Genomic DNA, 21,124 nt, shown 5'->3' with positions numbered 1-21,124 from the left:
TGGAACTGTTGATTTTCAGTTGAGTAGTATAGTTTGTAAGTGGGGAGGGGGTAGAGTGGAAAAGCAGATGTTTGGTTGAATAGAAAAAATGAATTGGTAATAGTGTCTTAGTTTTGTAGTATATCTTTGTTCCATGATGTATTCAAAGCAAAAATTAGCCATATGTCTTAAGGTTTAGTTTCTATAAGGTATTATGTTGGTTTATATAAAGTAATGGCTGCCATGTTTGATCCTAGGTTTTTCTATTTATCTCTTTCCTGTGGATAATTAGGCGCACACACAAATCTGGTAACCTGCGTAGTAACTTATTTGACTGGCTTGTTCTTTTACAGCAAATGTCAAAATGTAGCTTTATTTGCAGCCCCCTGTATCATGTGGTGATCTGCACATGTTCAGTAGTAGATGGTGCCTCAGAAAGTGTACATATAAAGACTATGCATGGTTTGATAATGGAAGTAATTTGGAAATCTTAAAACTGCATGCTCTATCTGAATCATGAGTTTAATTTTGTCTTTACTGTCCCTTGATATACTGTTTAGTGCTTGGTCCTTCATTTTAGTCTGAAATTTAAAGGACATTAGACTATTAAAAAATATAACAATTTAATACATTATTAAAGTATCATTAACAAGTTTGAAATGATTAACATGGGGTTTGGATTCACCACAACATTTTGCAAAATATAAAAAAAAAATTATTTTTTTTTTTATTAAGTACTTTGATTTTTTTATATAGGTATTTGTGTGCACATATTATGAAAATTTGAAAACAGTCAAATGTGGAACAATTTTAAATGTTTATTGGAGCAGAAGGGATATTTCATTCATAAATTTTTCCTTTTACAATGTTATCAATGTAATTCTTTGGCTTTATTACAATCTTTTTCTACCTAAAATTTGTAATCCGATCCATTTACTTTATAAATATATTAAAAATTAAAATTGTTGTGCAATGTAATAAGTAGTTTAAAACCTGCTATTTTACAATCCAAATTGATTTTTTATTGTCTCTTCTCCTGATTCCTTTAGGGCATTTGAAGATGAAAAGAAAGCAAGGATGGGTGTGGTAGAATGTGCCAAACACGAACTGCTCCAGCCATTCAATGTACTTTATGAAAAGGAAGGTGAGAGTGGAGCTCTTCATGCATATAAAACAAATGTTATAGGTATATGTGTGTGTGTAATAAATAGAGATATATATATATATATATATATATATATATATATATATATATATATATATATATATATATATATATATATATATATATATATATATATATATATATATATATATATATCTCCAAAAATGGTTAAAAGCGTAACTTTTATTCAAACATCCTTAAAAACAAAAGGTATCCAAAAAGTGCATAGTTAGACAGATGTACCCCAGTCTAACGCGTTTCAGCCGTTCTGGCCGTACTCATAGACTGCTCTACAGTCTATATATCTCTTCTCCTCTATCCCTCTCCCTCCAAGGGGATTTGCACTCTCACTTCAGGGTAAATCGCCAGGGTGTCCTTTCTATGCATCAAAATTGAAATGCATAGAAAGGATCCGCACTCACTGGACTTTCCACACAGAGGTTTAATGTGTAAAGTGACATTTCAGGGATCAAAACGTCCATTTCCTCAGACCAGGTCTGAGGAAGGGGACGTTTTTTTTTTTTTTTTTTTTTTTTTTTTTTTTTTTTTTAATTTTATTTTATATTCAGACAAAATACAATAGATAAAGAAACATAAGTGACAACAACAAAAAAAACAAAAAAACAATCGCTTAATGTTAATACAAAAGATCTATAGAGAAGCTTAAGGAGACTGGAATTACTCCAGTATACGTTCCCTTTTAAGAGCCTATCGACTCTATAAAACTTTACACAAATTTCCTGATAAAAGGGCACTTACTACCACCATCCAGTACACAGTCACCCGACATTGACAATATGAAGGGGAAGAAAAAAAGAAAAAAAAAAAAAAAAAAAAAAAAAAGAAAAGGGGGAGATTACCTAAAAAACCTCCTATCCCCCCTGCCCCGTCTCCCCATACACCACGCCCTACTGTCCTAACCCCTTAGATTTGATTTATATGTTTAAATTCTTCCCAATGGGAACGTATCACCTGAGAGACCTCTTCTCTATTCGATCTAAGATATGTGTATTCTTCCAACAACAGTACCTCGTTAATTCTAGTGTTTAGCATTTCCTCATCCGGGACATTTGTTTTTTTCCAATTTCTGGCCAGTAAAGATTTAAATCCATTTAGTACATACATTATTAATTTGGCTCTTGTTTTGCATAAGCCTTTGATGGGTTTGTTTAATAGAGCTGTGTATATATCCAACTCTAAGTCTTCCTTCCCACTCAACTTCTGAATATATCCTGTAATTAATTCCCACATACTTTTTACCCTGGGACAATCCCACCATATATGTTGCATACTACCCACTCCACCACATCCTCTCCAACAATGGTTGGAAGCATTAGGATATATACTATGTAGTCTGGCTGGCGTTAGGTACCATCTGGTAAGTATCTTGTAATTTAATTCCTGGATATTAGAGGATGAGGAGGATCTAGCTACATTAATGCATATAGACCGCCAATCTGAATCTTCTATTTGTCGTCCTGTCTCTAATTCCCATTTTTGCATATAGCTAAGTTTTATAAAATCTGTTGAATTATTAAGAAGTTTATAACTGTATGAAACAGTTCTCCTAATTGGAGTTTCCTTATAGCATATTTTTTCAAAATTGGTCAGTTGTCTGACCAATTTTTCTTTCTCTGAATGAAGTGCTACGAAGTTTTGTAGTTGTAAATACTTTAACCAATTGCCGAAAGTGCCATTGGCTAAGTTCAGCAGCTCCTGTTGGGGTTTGAGTTTCCCATTATCTATAAATTGGCATATCGGTGTAGATTGAATTAAGTTCAGTGGGCTAGAATGACTAGCTATATGCCCACCCTGAAACTCCACGTTATTAGTAATCGGGAGGAGAGGTGAAGGAGTAGATGAAATATAAGGATGCTCTGTTATAATTTTCCCCCAAGTTAAGAAAATATGCTTAATCATCGGAAACTGCATAATTTTTACAGGTCTACCTTTAATTGATGACCATATTAATTTATTCATTGGTTGAAATGCTATAATGTTATTTTCTAACTGTACCCACGCTTTATTCTTGTAATTTATATGCCAATCTAAAATCCTTTGTAAAGTAATTGCTCTATGATAGTTTCTAATATTTGGTATCCCTAGCCCCCGAGGAAGGGGACGTTTTAATCCCGACACGTCACTTTACACATTAAACCTCTGTGTGGAAAGTTCAGTGAGTGCGGATCCTTTTTGTGTGTATATATGTGTCAATAAGGTCTTTGACTTGCGCCGTGTATAATGCAAAAAGTTAGTTTGCTTGTATGGTTCCTCCTGGTGTATTTCAATAGCTGCTACGTCTGGAAGTTCCACTATCACCAATGGAACAGAGGGGTGAAAAAATGTAGATGTAGATTCCAGATACCAGCGCTCTCCATTCTATGATAAAGATACCAAGAGAACAAATTAATAGGAGTGAATGAGAAAGTTGCTTAAAATTGCGTGCTCTATGAATCGTGAAAGAGAAAAAAAATTGGGTTTCATATCCCTTAATACAGGTGGATAGGACATTTCTAAAAGGCTGAAGTAATGAGTCCTAGAAATATGATTTAAATATAGATTAGGCAGATCAGGTGTGCATGTGAATATGGTTTCGGTGGGAAAACTTAAAGGGCCATAATACCCAAATGTTTAAACACTTGAAAGTAATGCAGCATAGCTGTAAAAAGCTGACTAGAAATTATCACATGAACATCTCTATGTAAAAAAGAAAGATATTTTACCTCAAAAGTTCCTCAGTAGCCACATCCCATTGTAAAGGATTTCTAAGCAGCATATTAGTATGTCTATTCCGGGACAGCTGAAGGGATGAGCCTCGTGCACTCATGTTATTTCCCTATTCAGTGTAAGGAAGTTTACAATGAAATCTCATGAGAGTTAAAGGGACAGTAAACCTAAAAAATGTTATATAATTCTGCACATAGTGCAGAATTATATAACATTATTTCTTTCATGTAATTAACAAGAGTCCATGAGCTAGTGACGTATGGGATATACATTCCTACCAGGAGGGGCAAAGTTTCCCAAACCTTAAAATGCCTATAAATACACCCCTCACCACACCCACAAATCAGTTTTACAAACTTTGCCTCCAAGGGAGGTGGTGAAGTAAGTTTGTGCTAGATTCTACGTTGATATGCGCTCCGCAGCAAGTTGGAGCCCGGTTTTCCTCTCAGCGTGCAGTGAATGTCAGAGGGATGTGAGGAGAGTATTGCCTATTGAATGCAGTGATCTCCTTCTACGGGGTCTATTTCATAAGGTTCTCTGTTATCGGTCGTAGAGATTCATCTCTTACCTCCCTTTTCAGATCGACGATATACTCTTATATTTACCATTTCCTCTACTGATTCTCGTTTCAGTACTGGTTTGGCTTTCTACAAACATGTAGATGAGTGTCCTGGGGTAAGTAAGTCTTATTTTCTGTGACACTCTAAGCTATGGTTGGGCACTTTATTTATAAAGTTCTAAATATATGTATTCAAACATTTATTTGCCTTGACTCAGAATGTTCAACTTTCCTTATTTCCAGACAGTCAGTTTCATATTTGGGATTATGCTTTAATTATCATATTTTTCTTACCTCAAAAATTTGACTTTTTTCCCTGTGGGCTGTTAGGCTCGCGGGGGCTGAAAATGCTTCATTTTATTGCGTCATTCTTGGCGCTGACTTTTTTGGCGCAAAAATTCATTTCCGTTTCCGGCGTCATACGTGTCGCCGGAAGTTGCGTCATTTTTTTTGACGTTATTTTGCGCCAAAAATGTCGGCGTTCCGGATGTGGCGTCATTTTTGGCGCCAAAAGCATTTAGGCGCCAAATAATGTGGGCGTCTTATTTGGCGCCAAAAAATATGGGCGTCGCTTTTTTCTCCACATTATTTCAGTCTCATTTTTCATTTGCTTCTGGTTGCTAGAAGCTTGATGTTTGGCATTTTTTTCCCATTCCTGAAACTGTCTTATAAGGAATTTGATCTATTTTGCTTTATATGTTGTTTTTTCTCTTACATATTGCAAGATGTCTCACGTTGCATCTGAGCCAGAAGATACTACAGGAAAACCTCTGCCTGCTGGATCTACCAAAGCTAAGTGTATCTGCTGTAAACTTTTGGTAGCTATTCCTCCAGCTGTTGTTTGTATTAAATGTCATGACAAACTTGTTAATGCAGATAATATTTCCTTTAGTGATGTACCATTGCCTGTTGCAGTTCCCTCAACATCTAAGGTGCAGAATGTTCCTGATAACATAAGAGATTTTGTTTCTGAATCCATAAAGAAGGCTTTGTCTGTTATTTCTCCTTCTAGTAAACGTAAAAAGTCTTTTAAATCTTCTCTCTCTACAGATGAATTTTTAAATGAACACCATCATTCTGATTCTTTGGACTCTTCTGGTTCAGAGGATTCTGTATCAGAGATTGATGCTGATAAATCTTCATATTTATTTAAGATGGAATTTATTCGCTCTTTACTTAAAGAAGTACTAATTGCTTTAGAAATAGAGGATTCTAGTCCTCTTGATACTAATTCTATTCGTTTGGATAAGGTTTTTAAAGCTCCTGCGGTTATTCCAGAAGTCTTTCCTGTTCCTAATGCTATTTCTGCAGTAATTGCTAAGGAATGGGATAGATTGGGTAATTCATTTACTCCTTCTAAACGTTTTAAGCAATTATATCCTGTTCCGCCTGACAGATTAGAATTTTGGGACAAAATCCCTAAAGTTGATGGGGCTATTTCTACCCTTGCTAAACGTACTACCATTCCTACATCAGATGGTACCTCGTTTAAGGATCCTTTAGATAGAAAAATTGAATCTTTTCTAAGAAAAGCTTATCTATGTTCAGGTAATCTTCTTAGACCTGCTATATCATTGGCTGATGTTGCTGCAGCTTCAACTTTTTGGTTGGAAACTCTAGCGCAACAAGTAACAAATCGTGATTCTCATGATATTATTATTCTTCTCCAGCATGCTAATAATTTCATCTGTGATGCCATTTTTGATATTATTAGAGTTGATGTTAGATTTATGTCTCTGGCTATCTTAGCCAGAAGAGCTTTATGGCTTAAGACTTGGAATGCTGATATGGCTTCTAAATCAACTCTACTTTCCATTTCTTTCCAGGGAAACAAATTATTTGGTTCTCAGTTGGATTCTATTATTTCAACTGTTACTGGTGGGAAAGGAACTTTTTTACCACAGGATAAAAAGTCTAAAGGTAAAAACAGGGCTAACAATCGTTTTCGTTCCTTTCGTTTCAACAAAGAACAAAAGCCTGATCCTTCGTCCTCAGGAGCAGTTTCAGTTTGGAAACCTTCCCCAGTCTGGAATAAATCCAAGCCTGCTAGAAAGGCAAAGCCTGCTTCTAAGTTCACATGAAGGTACGGCCCTCATTCCAGTTCAGCTGGTAGGGGGCAGGTTACGTTTTTTCAAAGAAATTTGGATCAGTTCTGTTCACAATCTTTGGATTCAGAACATTGTTTCAGAAGGGTACAGAATTGGTTTCAAGATGAGACCTCCTGCAAAGAGATTTTTTCTTTCCCATGTCCCAGTAAATCCAGTGAAAGCTCAAGCATTTCTGAATTGTGTTTCAGATCTAGAGTTGGCTGGAGTAATTATGCCAGTTCCAGTTCCGGAACAGGGGATGGGGTTTTATTCAAATCTCTTCATTGTACCAAAGAAGGAGAATTCCTTCAGACCAGTTCTGGATCTAAAATTATTGAATCGTTATGTAAGGATACCAACGTTCAAGATGGTAACTGTAAGGACTATATTGCCTTTTGTTCAGCAAGGGAATTATATGTCCACAATAGATTTACAGGATGCATATCTGCATATTCCGATTCATCCAGATCATTATCAGTTCCTGAGATTCTCTTTTCTAGACAAGCATTACCAATTTGTGGCTCTACCGTTTGGCCTTGCTACAGCTCCAAGAATTTTCACAAAGATTCTCGGTGCCCTTCTGTCTGTAATCAGAGAACAGGGTATTGTGGTATTTCCTTATTTGGACGATATCTTGGTACTTGCTCCGTCTTTACATTTAGCAGAGTCTCATACGAATCGACTTGTGTTGTTTCTTCAAGATCATGGTTGGAGGATCAATTTACCAAAAAATTCTTTGATTCCTCAAACAAGGGTAACCTTTCTGGGTTTCCAGATAGATTCAGTGTCCATGACTTTGTCTTTAACAGACAAGAGACGTCTAAAATTGATTACAGCCTGTCGAAACCTTCAGTCTCAATCATTCCCTTCGGTAGCCTTATGCATGGAAATTCTAGGTCTTATGACTGCTGCATCGGACGCGATCCCCTTTGCTCGTTTTCACATGCGACCTCTTCAGCTCTGTATGCTGAACCAATGGTGCAGGGATTACACGAAGATATATCAATTAATATCTTTAAAACCGATTGTTCGGCACTCTCTGACGTGGTGGACAGATCACCATCGTTTAATTCAGGGGGCTTCTTTTGTTCTTCCGACCTGGACTGTAATTTCAACAGATGCAAGTCTCACAGGTTGGGGAGCTGTGTGGGGATCTCTGACGGCACAAGGAGTTTGGGAATCTCAGGAGGTGAGATTACCGATCAATATCTTGGAACTCCGTGCAGTTTTCAGAGCTCTTCAGTTTTGGCCTCTTCTGAAGAGAGAATCGTTCATTTGTTTTCAGACAGACAATGTCACAACTGTGGCATACATCAATCATCAAGGAGGGACTCACAGTCCTCTGGCTATGAAAGAAGTATCTCGAATTTTGGTTTGGGCGGAATCCAGCTCCTGTCTAATCTCTGCGGTTCATATCCCAGGTGTAGACAATTGGGAAGCGGATTATCTCAGTCGCCAAACGTTGCATCCGGGCGAATGGTCTCTTCACCCAGAGGTATTTCTTCAGATTGTTCAAATGTGGGGGCTCCCAGAGATAGATCTGATGGCCTCTCATCTAAACAAGAAACTTCCCAGGTATCTGTCCAGATCCCGGGATCCTCAGGCGGAGGCAGTGGATGCATTATCACTTCCTTGGAAGTATCATCCTGCCTATATCTTTCCGCCTCTAGTTCTTCTTCCAAGAGTAATCTCCAAGATTCTGAGGGAATGCTCGTTTGTTCTGCTAATAGCTCCGGCATGGCCTCACAGGTTTTGGTATGCGGATCTTGTCCGGATGGCATCTTGCCAACCATGGACTCTTCCGTTAAGACCAGACCTTCTGTCTCAAGGTCCTTTTTTCCATCCGGATCTGAAATCCTTAAATTTAAAGGTATGGAGATTGAACGCTTGATTCTTGGTCATAGAGGTTTCTCTGACTCCGTGATTAATACTATGTTACAGGCTCGTAAATCTGTATCTCGAGAGATATATTATAGAGTCTGGAAGACTTATATTTCTTGGTGTCTTTCTCATCATTTTTCTTGGCATTCTTTTAGAATACCGAGAATTTTACAGTTTCTTCAGGATGGTTTAGATAAGGGTTTGTCCGCGAGTTCTTTGAAAGGACAAATCTCCGCTCTTTCTGTTCTTTTTCACAGAAAGATTGCTATTCTTCCTGATATTCATTGTTTTGTACAAGCTTTGGTTCGTATAAAACCTGTCATTAAGTCAATTTCTCCTCCATGGAGTTTGAATTTGGTTTTGGGAGCTCTTCAAGCTCCTCCGTTTGAACCTATGCATTCATTGGACATTAAATTACTTTCTTGGAAAGTTTTGTTCCTTTTGGCCATCTCTTCTGCTAGAAGAGTTTCTGAATTATCTGCTCTTTCGTGTGAGTCTCCTTTTCTGATTTTTCATCAGGATAAGGCGGTGTTGCGAACTTCTTTTGAATTTTTACCTAAAGTTGTGAATTCCAACAACATTAGTAGAGAAATTGTGGTTCCTTCATTATGTCCTAATCCTAAGAATTCTAAGGAGAAATCATTGCATTCTTTGGATGTTGTTAGAGCTTTGAAATATTATGTTGAAGCTACGAAATCTTTCCGTAAGACTTCTAGTCTATTTGTTATCTTTTCCGGTTCTAGGAAAGGCCAGAAAGCTTCTGCCATTTCTTTGGCATCTTGGTTGAAATCTTTAATTCATCTTGCCTATGTTGAGTCGGGTAAAATTCCGCCTCAAAGAATTACAGCTCATTCTACTAGGTCAGTTTCTACTTCCTGGGCGTTTAGGAATGAAGCTTCGGTTGACCAGATCTGCAAAGCAGCAACTTGGTCCTCTTTGCATACTTTTACTAAATTCTACCATTTTGATGTATTTTCTTCTTCTGAAGCAGTTTTTGGTAGAAAAGTTCTTCAGGCAGCGGTTTCAGTTTGAATCTTCTGCTTATGTTTTTTGTTAAACTTTATTTTGGGTGTGGATTATTTTCAGCAGGAATTGGCTGTCTTTATTTTATCCCTCCCTCTCTAGTGACTCTTGTGTGGAAAGATCCACATCTTGGGTAGTCATTATCCCATACGTCACTAGCTCATGGACTCTTGTTAATTACATGAAAGAAAACATAATTTATGTAAGAACTTACCTGATAAATTCATTTCTTTCATATTAACAAGAGTCCATGAGGCCCACCCTTTTTTGTGGTGGTTATGATTTTTTTGTATAAAGCACAATTATTCCAATTCCTTATTTTATATGCTTCGCACTTTTTTTCTTATCACCCCACTTCTTGGCTATTCGTTAAACTGATTTGTGGGTGTGGTGAGGGGTGTATTTATAGGCATTTTAAGGTTTGGGAAACTTTGCCCCTCCTGGTAGGAATGTATATCCCATACGTCACTAGCTCATGGACTCTTGTTAATATGAAAGAAATGAATTTATCAGGTAAGTTCTTACATAAATTATGTTTTTACTGCTATAGTTATAAAACCCTTTTTTCTCTTTTAATATTTAAAAAACATGCCGCTTTTACAGACCCTGCTGAGCGGGTCTGTTTTCTCCAACATAGGTGTGTCCGGTCCACGGCGTCATCCTTACTTGTGGGATATTCTCTTCCCCAACAGGAAATGGCAAAGAGCCCAGCAAAGCTGGTCACATGATCCCTCCTAGGCTCCGCCTTCCCCAGTCATTCTCTTTGCCGTTGTACAGGCAACATCTCCACGGAGATGGCTTAGAGTTTTTTGGTGTTTAAATGTAGTTTTTATTCTTCAATCAAGAGTTTGTTATTTTAAAATAGTGCTGGTATGTACTATTTACTCTGAAACAGAAAAGAGATGAAGATTTCTGTTTGTAAGAGGAAAATGATTTTAGCAACCGTTACTAAAATCGATGGCTGTTTCCACACAGGACTGTTGAGAGGAATTAACTTCAGTTGGGGGAAACAGTGAGCAGACTTTTGCTGCTTGAGGTATGACACATTTCTAACAAGACTTGGTAATGCTGGAAGCTGTCATTTTCCCTATGGGATCCGGTAAGCCATTTTTATTAAATAAGAATAAAGGGCTTCACAAGGGCTTTAAAGACTGGTAGACATTTTTCTGGGCTAAAACGATTGATTTATAAGCATTTTTAATACTTCATAGCTTTGAGGAGTTATTTTATTCTTGGGAATTATGTAAAATAACCGGCAGGCACTGTATTGGACACCTTTTTCACTGGGGGCCATCTCTAATCATAGGCAGAGCCTCATTTTCGCGCCTCTATTGTGCAGTTGTTTTTGGGAAGCAAGGCATGCAGATGCATGTGTGAGGAGCTCAGATACATAGAAAAAGCTTACTGAAGGCGTCATTTGGTATCGTATTCCCCTTTGGGCTTGGTTGGGTCTCAGCAAAGCAGATACCAGGGACTGTAAAGGGGTTAAATATAAAGCTTTCAAATTTGGTGTGCAATACTTTTAAGGCTTTAAGACACTGTGGTGAAATTTTGGTTAATTTTGAACAATTCCTTCATACTTTTTCACATTTTCAGTAATAAAGTGTGTTCAGTTTAAAATTTAAAGTGACAGTAACGGTTTTATTTTAAAACGTTTTTTGTACTTTATCAAGTTTATGCCTGTTTAACATGTCTGAACTATCAGACTATGTTCTGTATGTGAGGAAGCCAAGGTTCCTTCTCATTTAAATAGATGTGATTTATGTGACACAAAATTTAGAGAAAATGATGCCCAAGATGATTCCTCAAGTGAGGGGAGTAAGCATGGTACTGCATCATCCCCTCCTTCGTCTACGCCAGTCTTGCCCACACAGGAGGCCCCTAGTACATCTAGTGCGCCAATACTCCTTACTATGCAACAATTAACGGCTGTAATGGATAATTCTATCAAAAACATTTTAGCCAAAATGCCCACTTATCAGCGAAAGCGCGACTGCTCTGTTTTAGAAAATACTGAAGAGCATGAGGACGCTGATGATATTGGTTCTGAAATGCCCCTACACCAGTCTGAGGGGGCCAGGGAGGTTTTGTCTGAGGGAGAAATTTCAGATTCAGGGAAAATTTCTCAACAAGCTGAACCTGATGTGATTACATTCAAATTTAAATTGGAACATCTCCGTGCTCTGCTTAAGGAGGTGTTATCTACTCTGGATGATTGTGAGAATTTGGTCATTCCAGAGAAATTATGTAAGATGGACAAGTTCCTAGAGGTCCCGGGGCCCCCCGAAGCTTTTCCTATACCCAAGCGGGTGGCGGACATTGTAAACAAAGAAGAATTCATGCTCTCAAATTGGCTAACTATTTTACCTTAGACGCCACTTTGAAATTGGCTAGATTAGCGGCGAAAAATTCAGGGTTTGCTATTGTGGCGCGCAGAGCGCTTTGGCTAAAATCTTGGTCAGCGGATGCGTCTTCCAAGAACAAATTGCTTAACATACCTTTCAAGGGGAAAACGCTGTTTGGCCCTGACTTGAAAGAGATTATTTCTGATATCACTGGGGGTAAGGGCCACGCCCTTCCTCAGGATAGGTCTTTCAAGGCTATAAATAAACCAAATTTTCGTCCCTTTCGCAGAAACGGACCAGCCCCAAGTGCTACATCCTCTAAGCAAGAGGGTAATACTTCTCAAACCAAGCCAGCCTGGAGGCCTATGCAAGGCTGGAACAAAGGTAAGCAGGCCAAGAAACCTGCCACTGCTACCAAGACAGCATGAGATGTTGGCCCCGATCCGGGACCGGATCTGGTGGGGGGCAGACTTTCTCTCTTCGCTCAGGCTTGGGCAAGAGATGTTCTGGATCCTTGGGCGCTAGAAATAGTCTCCCAAGGTTATCTTCTGGAATTCAAGGAGCTTCCCCCAAGGGGGAGGTTCCACAGGTCTCAATTGTCTTCAGACCACATAAAAAGACAGGCATTCTTACATTGTGTAGAAGACCTGTTAAAAATGGGAGTGATTCATCCTGTTCCATTAGGAGAACAAGGGATGGGATTCTACTCCAATCTGTTCATAGTTCCCAAAAAAGAGGGAACATTCAGACCAATCTTAGATCTCAAGATCCTAAACAAGTTTCTCAAGGTTCCATCGTTCAAAATGGAAACCATTCGGACAATTCTTCCTTCCATCCAGGAAGGTCAATTCATGACCACGGTGGATTTAAAGGATGCGTATCTACATATTCCTATCCACAAGGAACATCATCGGTTCCTACGGTTCGCCTTTCTGGACAAGCATTACCAGTTTGTGGCACTTCCATTCGGATTAGCCACTGCTCCAAGAATTTTCACAAAGGTACTAGGGTCCCTTCTAGCGGTGCTACGACCAAGGGGCATTGCAGTAGTACCTTACTTGGACGACATACTGATTCAAGCGTCGTCCCTACCACAAGCAAAGGCTCATACGGACATTGTCCTGGCCTTTCTCAGATCTCACGGGTGGAAAGTGAACGTAGAAAAAAGTTCTCTATCTCCGTCAACAAGAGTTCCCTTCTTGGGAACAATAATAGACTCCTTAGAAATGAGGATTTTTCTGACAGAGGCCAGAAAATCAAAACTTCTAAGCTCTTGTCAAGTACTTCATTCTGTTCTTCTTCCTTCCATAGCACAGTGCATGGAAGTAATAGGTTTGATGGTCGCGGCAATGGACATAGTTCCTTTTGCGCGAATTCATCTGAGACCATTACAACTGTGCATGCTCAGTCAGTGGAATGGGGATTATACAGACTTGTCTCCGACGATACAAGTAGATCAGAGGACCAGAGATTCACTCCGTTGGTGGCTGACCCTGGACAACCTGTCACAGGGGATGAGCTTCCGCAGACCAGAGTGGGTCATTGTCACGACCGACGCCAGTCTGGTAGGCTGGGGCGCGGTCTGGGAACCCCTGAAAGCTCAGGGTCTTTGGTCTCGGGAAGAATCTCTTCTCCCGATAAACATTCTGGAACTGAGAGCGATATTCAATGCTCTCAAGGCTTGGCCTCAGCTAGCAAAGGCCAAATTCATACGGTTTCAATCAGACAACATGACGACTGTTGCGTATATCAACCATCAGGGGGGAACAAGGAGTTCCCTGGCGATGGAAGAAGTGACCAAAATCATTCAATGGGCGGAGTCTCACTCCTGCCACTTGTCTGCAATCCACATCCCAGGCGTGGAAAATTGGGAAGCGGATTTTCTGAGTCGTCAGACATTTCATCCAGGGGAGTGGGAACTCCATCCGGAAATCTTTGCCCAAATAACTCAATTGTGGGGCATTCCAGACATGGATCTGATGGCCTCTCGTCAGAACTTCAAGGTTCCTTGCTACGGGTCCAGATCCAGGGATCCCAAGGCGACTCTAGTAGATGCACTAGTAGCACCTTGGACCTTCAAACTAGCTTATGTATTTCCACCGTTTCCTCTCATCCCCAGGCTGGTAGCCAGGATCAATCAGGAGAGGGCATCGGTGATCTTGATAGCTCCTGCGTGGCCACGCAGGACTTGGTATGCAGACCTGGTGAATATGTCATCGGCTCCACCATGGAAGCTACCTTTGAGACAGGACCTTCTTGTTCAAGGTCCGTTCGAACATCCGAATCTGGTTTCACTCCAACTGACTGCTTGGAGATTGAACGCTTGATTTTATCAAAGCGAGGGTTCTCAGATTCTGTCATTGATACTCTTGTTCAGGCCAGAAAGCCTGTAACTAGAAAAATCTACCATAAAATATGGAAAAAATATATCTGTTGGTGTGAATCTAAAGGATTACCATGGAACAAGATAAAAATTCCTAAGATTCTATCCTTTCTTCAAGAAGGTTTGGAGAAAGGATTATCTGCAAGTTCTTTGAAGGGACAGATTTCTGCTTTATCTGTTTTACTTCACAAAAAGCTGGCGGCTGTGCCAGATGTTCAGGCTTTTGTTCAGGCTCTGGTTAGAATCAAGCCTGTTTACAAACCTTTGACTCCTCCTTGGAGTCTCAATTTAGTTCTTTCAGTTCTTCAGGGGGTTCCGTTTGAGCCCCTACATTCCGTTGATATCAAGTTATTATCTTGGAAAGTTTTGTTTTTGGTTGCAATTTCTTCTGCTAGAAGAGTTTCAGAGTTATCTGCTCTGCAGTGTTCTCCTCCTTATCTGGTGTTCCATGCAGATAAGGTGGTTTTGCGTACTAAACCTGGTTTTCTTCCGAAAGTTGTTTCTAACAAAAACATTAACCAGGAGATAGTCGTGCCTTCTTTGTGTCCGAATCCAGTTTCAAAGAAGGAACGTTTGTTGCACAATTTGGATGTAGTTCGTGCTCTAAAATTCTATTTAGATGCTACAAAGGATTTCAGACAAACATCTTCCTTGTTTGTTGTTTATTCTGGTAAAAGGAGAGGTCAAAAAGCAACTTCTACCTCTCTCTCTTTTTGGCTTAAAAGCATCATCAGATTGGCTTATGAGACTGCCGGACGGCAGCCTCCTGAAAGAATCACAGCTCATTCCACTAGGGCCGTGGCTTCCACATGGGCCTTCAAGAACGAGGCTTCTGTTGATCAGATATGTAAGGCAGCGACTTGGTCCTCACTGCACACTTTTACCAAATTTTACAAATTTGATACTTTTGCTTCTTCTGAGGCTATTTTTGGGAGAAAGGTTTTGCAAACCGTGGTGCCTTCCATCTAGGTGACCTGATTTGCTCCCTCCCATCATCCGTGTCCTAAAGCTTTGGTATTGGTTCCCACAAGTAAGGATGACGCCGTGGACCGGACACACCTATGTTGGAGAAAACAGAATTTATGTTTACCTGATAAATTACTTTCTCCAACGGTGTGTCCGGTCCACGGCCCGCCCTGGTTTTTTAATCAGGTCTGATGATTTATTTCCTTTAACTACAGTCACCACGGTATCATATGATTTCTCCTATGCAAATATTCCTCCTTTACGTCGGTCGAATGACTGGGGAAGGCGGAGCCTAGGAGGGATCATGTGACCAGCTTTGCTGGGCTCTTTGCCATTTCCTGTTGGGGAAGAGAATATCCCACAAGTAAGGATGACGCCGTGGACCGGACACACCGTTGGAGAAAGTAATTTATCAGGTAAACATAAATTCTGTTTTTTTTTTTAGTCAGCGCATCGGGCCAGCTGTATAGTCACAGCCCAGCCCGACCGCGCCATAAGACTAAGTGCAGCTCGCTCCTGCTCTGTCTGACAACAGGAGCGAGCTTCACTTAATGTTATGGCGCGGTCGGGCCGGGCTGTGACTATACAGCTGGCCCGATGCGCTGACTAAAAAAACCAGACCCGCTCAGCAGAGAGCGGGTCTGTAAAAGCGGCATGTTTTTTAAATATTAAAAGGGAAAAAAGGGTTTTATAACTATAGCAGTAAAATAATGTTATATAATTCTGCACTATGTGCAGAATTATATAACATTATTTTTTAGGTTTACTGTCCCTTTAAGTCAAATCTCATGAGTTCACAGTAAAAGAGTTCATAACCTCAGTGCTGCTGATTGGCTGCTGTTCATTTCTTCATTTTTCTTTTTTTACCTGCAGCTGAGCAGCAGCTGAGTATAACTTTTTACACAGAACTTACTCTGCTGAGCTGAGGAGATTGTGAGGTAAAATATCTTTCTTTTTTACATAGAGATGCTCAGGTGATATTTTCCTGTCTGCTTTTTACAGTTATAGTGCATCAGTTTCAAGTGATTTAGCATATGAGTATTATGTCCCTTTAAAGGCAGTTTATTCATACTAAGGGGTTATCAGTTATGACATTTGTTTTAGAAGTCAACTTTTTTCTTTTTTTTCTTTTTTTAATTCTGGGTGTTTTTCTGCTCCTTTGTTCTGGTTTTCAGGCGAGTTTGTTGCACAGTTCAAGTTCACAGTTCTCTTAATGCCCAACGGTCCTATGAGGATTACCAGTGGGCCATTTGAACCAGATGTTTACAAGTCTGAGTTTGAGGTGCAGGATGCTGAATTGAAGGTTTGTATACCATTTATGTAGAAATACCTGACAGGTACTTAGATGTATATTTTCTGTATTAAAGGGACCTTATACTGGTACATTTTCTTTGCATTGTGTTCCCAATTTCTTGTCTACATGCTTGAGTGAATCAAATTGTTTAGTAATGGCTCTCTCACACTTTTTTGTTTTACCATACTTATGTTTTGCCCACCACGTATACTGATATTAAATGAATACTTAAGTATACTTTAATGTTCTCTATGGAAAGGTGTGTGTTTTGTTTTTTTCTCTTGCAAGGTGTATCCAGTCCACGGATTCATCCTTTACTTGTGGGATATTCTCATTCCCTACAGGAAGTGGCAAAGCGAGCACACAGCAGAGCTGTCCATATAGCTCCCCCTCTAGCTCCACCCCCCAGTCATTCTCTTTACCGGCTCTAAGCACTAGGGTCTCTCTCGGGAGGGTAAAGTGAATGTGGTGTTAGAATTGTAGTTTTATTATCTTCAATCAAAAGTTTGTTATTTTTAAATGGTACCGGTTTGTACTATTTACTCTCTAGCAGAAAAGTGATGAAGATTTCTGCTGAGAGGAAAATGATTTTAGCATGTTGTAACTAAAATCCACTGCTGTTCCCACACAGGACTGAGGAGTACCAGAAAACTTCAGTTGGGGGGAACAGTTTGCAGGGTGATCTGCAATAAGGTATGTTCAGTCATTTATTTCTAGACAAGACTGAGATAATGCTAGAAGAGACTGACAATATCCCCATGAGGGGAGGGTAAGCTATGTTCACAGACTCGGTAAGGAATTGAATGCTTACATAATAGGGCTAATATACTGGTTGACACTTATGCAGGGCAATCGATTGTTTAGCTAAGGAAAAATCGTTTTGCAAGACACTTTGAAAGCCCTTTTGTGTTCTTTCTGGGGTTATTACCCACATGGCTGTTTTTTATTCACTAAGGAGTGATTTAGTAGGCCTCACAGCTCCGGAGTAGAGTGGGAGGGGCCTAATTTTGCGCCTCAGATGCGCACTTAGAATTGCAGAGAAGTTCATGCTGCTTCACATGGAGGGTCCTGCTGCGGTTTGAGGGCCTTAAAGAAGCTATATTCCCCCAAATCTGTTCCCTAAGGGCAGGTAGGGCCACAGCAAGGCTGTGGCAAGGTGCTGTAGTAATTTTAACCGGGTGTTGGCTTTAGGCTGCTCCGGTTTGGGCATTAAGGGGTTAATCGTTCTGCAACTTGTGGTGCAATCTTATTAAAGCTTTAGGTACATACTGTAAAAATTTCAAAAGGATTGCTGCATTTTTTACTTTTTTTTTTTTTTTTTTTGTTTTAATTTTTTTTATTGAGGTAATATATAAGTCAGTACAAGATAAACATTTACATTTACAGAGGCCCTCAACCCGTAAGGGCCAATAACATTGATATGCAGTACTATACATAAACCACAGATTATCTCCATATTATAAAGCATAGAAAAACAAAAACATACAGTTCAGAGTCAAAGAAAATGCTGGCATTAAAATTCTGCCTATGTGGTTATTAAAGCCTAAGAAAGTGACCTCAAATTTTCTAAATTAGCATATAGGGCCACTGTAAAGCCCTTGGGTCTATATTCATCCATATGTATGTAAAATTGCCAAGTATAGAACCTATAGGGCCATAATTATAGCCCGTATACAAAGCACACTCCTCAAACTAAAGAGACCTCACTCAGATCTCTAGTCGCTTAGAAAATGTATAATGAAAAAATAGAAGAGTGAGACTAACAGTATATAATGCATATGTAGGAGTATTACTAGCCGCTATATTATGATAGCCATTTGTTAAATGGCCGGGTAAGTCGAGGGAATCTACGTTCCTGAGTTTAGTTACTAAACCAATACTGGGGGTAGACCCCCAGGGGGGGAATCGGGGCCAACCAGCAACTTGTTCAAGACTATTTAAATAGGACTGTGATGAAAAGAAATTTACAACTAGCCTAAATAACTGAATTGATGGGTGCTCAGGTGTAAACATTTAAGGGCTATCCGTTTTGCTTTGGAAAAATATATACAAGAAATTTGTACCTAAATACATCTCAAAAAAAAAAAAAAAAAAAAAAAAAGCAGTACATTTTGATATAGTATGTTGAAATATAAACATTCTAACGTTAACTTTAACTTCAATAAGCATAAGGGTTGAGACATGCTGCCTCGGCCGTAGACAGCACACCAGCCCCCATGTCAAACAGTGCTATAGTATATGAGAAGGATTAGTTGTTGTACAGAATGTGAAAGCCTATCAGTACCAAATTATACTTAATTAAAAGAAACATATTGTTATAATATAGGTACACAGTAGAAGTAGTATAAACATATTACTAATAATCTAAGCTTACTGATTGAGAGTGGTATATAGTTCAAAGAAATAAAATCTCTCAAAGTAAAACCCTCATACCTGATAGAGAATGGGATAGTATATAGAGGAGTTAAACACTGCTCTCATTACCCAGTTAATAATCACAGACAAAGTGACTCTAGAGTCGCCATAGGGGAAATCTGTCTGTCAGCATATTTATAATAACCACCGTTTGTCTAAGGGACACATGTATAAAACTATAAACAGTAATAGCAGTGAATGCCTATAGTTTCATGGAACTATACTATAATATTTTGTGATAGCTAGAGATAAGTATATTGGCATTACACATAATTGTAAGGTAGCTATCAAAAACATAGAAAGCTTAGTAACAGCAACAGTATACAGTAGAGGGCCAAACTGCACAAACAGTTAAAACTTATAGAACAAATTTACCCAACTGTGTCGTTAAGGCTATCAGGTTAAACAAGTTGAAAGTCCTTAGTGCATCTATATTTGCATATATCTACATAGTCAATATGGAACTTTAATGGGAACGTCAACAGAGCAAAAACAAACTCAGACAGGCTGAACTTTACTGAGATCTCCAGGGTCTCTTTGCAGACCCAGAAATCCGCATCAGCTGATGTAAGTCTGTGTGGCTTAGCCCACTCCGGATCTCTGGAGGCAGGAGAAATCACAGCCATGACAGTCCAGTATGGTTTCAGGGTTATCTCCCGGTTCCCCTTTACACCAAAGTGATTTAAGAATCAGTCCGGGGGTATGTGGTCTCACCTCAATAAAAAAAAGCTGGAAATATGGAACTTTTCGGCAGGCCAGGTCCCATTCTTGATTATCACCCAGGGCCTCACCGCATAACACTAATTCTCCCTTCATAGCAATCATAGACAACGTGTCCTCCGCTTCAAGCAGAACCAGGTTAGGCTCTTCAGTAGTGTTGCTCCGCAGGCCCCTAGTATCTGCAGCACTAGTATCATATGTCTCCCGTCTTGGTCTAGCTCTTCTCCTTATCTCTGCTGCGGTCAGCCTAGGCTGAGAAATATATCCGGCAGCGGTCTTTTTAGCTGACGACCACATGGGCATACTGGCCATTCGTGATCTGTGCCCCTCCACTGGTGGCCGCACCGGGTTTCCTTGCAAAGTCGGCACAACTGATCGTGCACTAATAGGTGTAGCTTCATGCAGTATTGTGCCGCATACATGCTTCGTCTGCAAGCTCGCTTCAGTCCCACAAGATGGGTGTCGGTAGGAAAGATAACTGCGTATTATGTGATGGATGTCTCTTTCTGTGGCCCTGAACGCTGCAGCTATCTCATTATAGAGGTACTCCATAGCCGCCACTGTATGGGTCGTGGTGTATTATACCGGGAAATTAACAGATGTGAAGAAGGTTGAGCTGGTCTAGGTAGAAAGGGCCACGAGGGCAATAAGATGGCCGCTTCTCAATGAGTTCTGTCTCAGTCGTCCCTTCCACCGTTATATTCCCCAAAAATCTTTCTTCATGTTATCAGCTTCAAATCCGATAATAGCAAGTCAATAGGCACAAGGCTCCCATGCTTAGTATAGATTTATGGAGTATCTGAGTCTGGAAAAACAGGTTTTTTATCAAATTGTGCAGAGAGCTACAGATCCACACGTCTGCCTCTGCTGCTGGCTAGCTCCGCCCCCCGCATTTTTTACTTTTTTGTAAAATTGTGTGCTCTTTTTATCACTTAAAGGCACAGTAACGTTTTTTCAAATTGTGTTTTTTATTTGATTAAAGTGATTTCCAAGCCTGTTTGTGTATACTACTAGTCTGTTAAACATGTCTGACACTAAGGAAAATCCTTGTTCAATGTGTTTAGAAGCCATGGTGGAACCCCCTCTCAGAATGTGTCCCACTTGTACTGATATGTCTATACACTTTAAAGATCATATTGTTGCACTTAAGAATGTGGCCCAAGATGATTCTCAGACTGACGGTAACGAGGGTAGCCCGTCTGCCTCTCCCCAAGTGTCACAACCAGTTACGCCCGCGCAAGCGACGCCTAGTACCTCTAGTGCGTCTAACCCTTTTACATTACAAGACTTAGCGGCAGTCATGGATAATTCTCTTACAACCTTCTTATCTAAACTGCCCGTGTTACCCGCAAAGCGTGATAGCTCCGTTTTAAGAACAGATTATGAGCATTCTGACGCTTTGGTAGCCGTATCCGATATACCCTCACAACGCTCTGAAGTGGGAGCGAGGGATTTGATGTCTGAGGGAGGAGTCTCTGATTCAGGAAGGGTTCCTCCTCAGACAGATTCAGATACATTAGCTTTTAAATTTTAAACTAGAACACCTCTGCGTTTTGCTTAGGGAGGTATTAGCTACTCTG

General features: G+C 39.8%; 1 protein-coding gene across 1 annotated transcript in view; it reads left to right on the top strand.

Moving 5' to 3' along the window:
* The window catches only part of PA2G4 (proliferation-associated 2G4), a 78,735-nt gene that overhangs the window by 51,890 nt on the left and 5,721 nt on the right, over positions 1 to 21,124 (top strand). The window contains exons 10-11 of the mRNA XM_053708113.1: positions 1,029 to 1,123; positions 16,291 to 16,418. Coding sequence (XP_053564088.1) covers positions 1,029 to 1,123; positions 16,291 to 16,418 — 223 coding nt within the window. The remainder of the gene's footprint in view (positions 1 to 1,028; positions 1,124 to 16,290; positions 16,419 to 21,124) is intronic.

The sequence above is a fragment of the Bombina bombina genome, chromosome 3 (assembly GCF_027579735.1).
Source record: "Bombina bombina isolate aBomBom1 chromosome 3, aBomBom1.pri, whole genome shotgun sequence".
NCBI lineage: Eukaryota > Metazoa > Chordata > Amphibia > Anura > Bombinatoridae > Bombina > Bombina bombina.
This window is presented reverse-complemented; position numbering and strand designations above follow the sequence as displayed.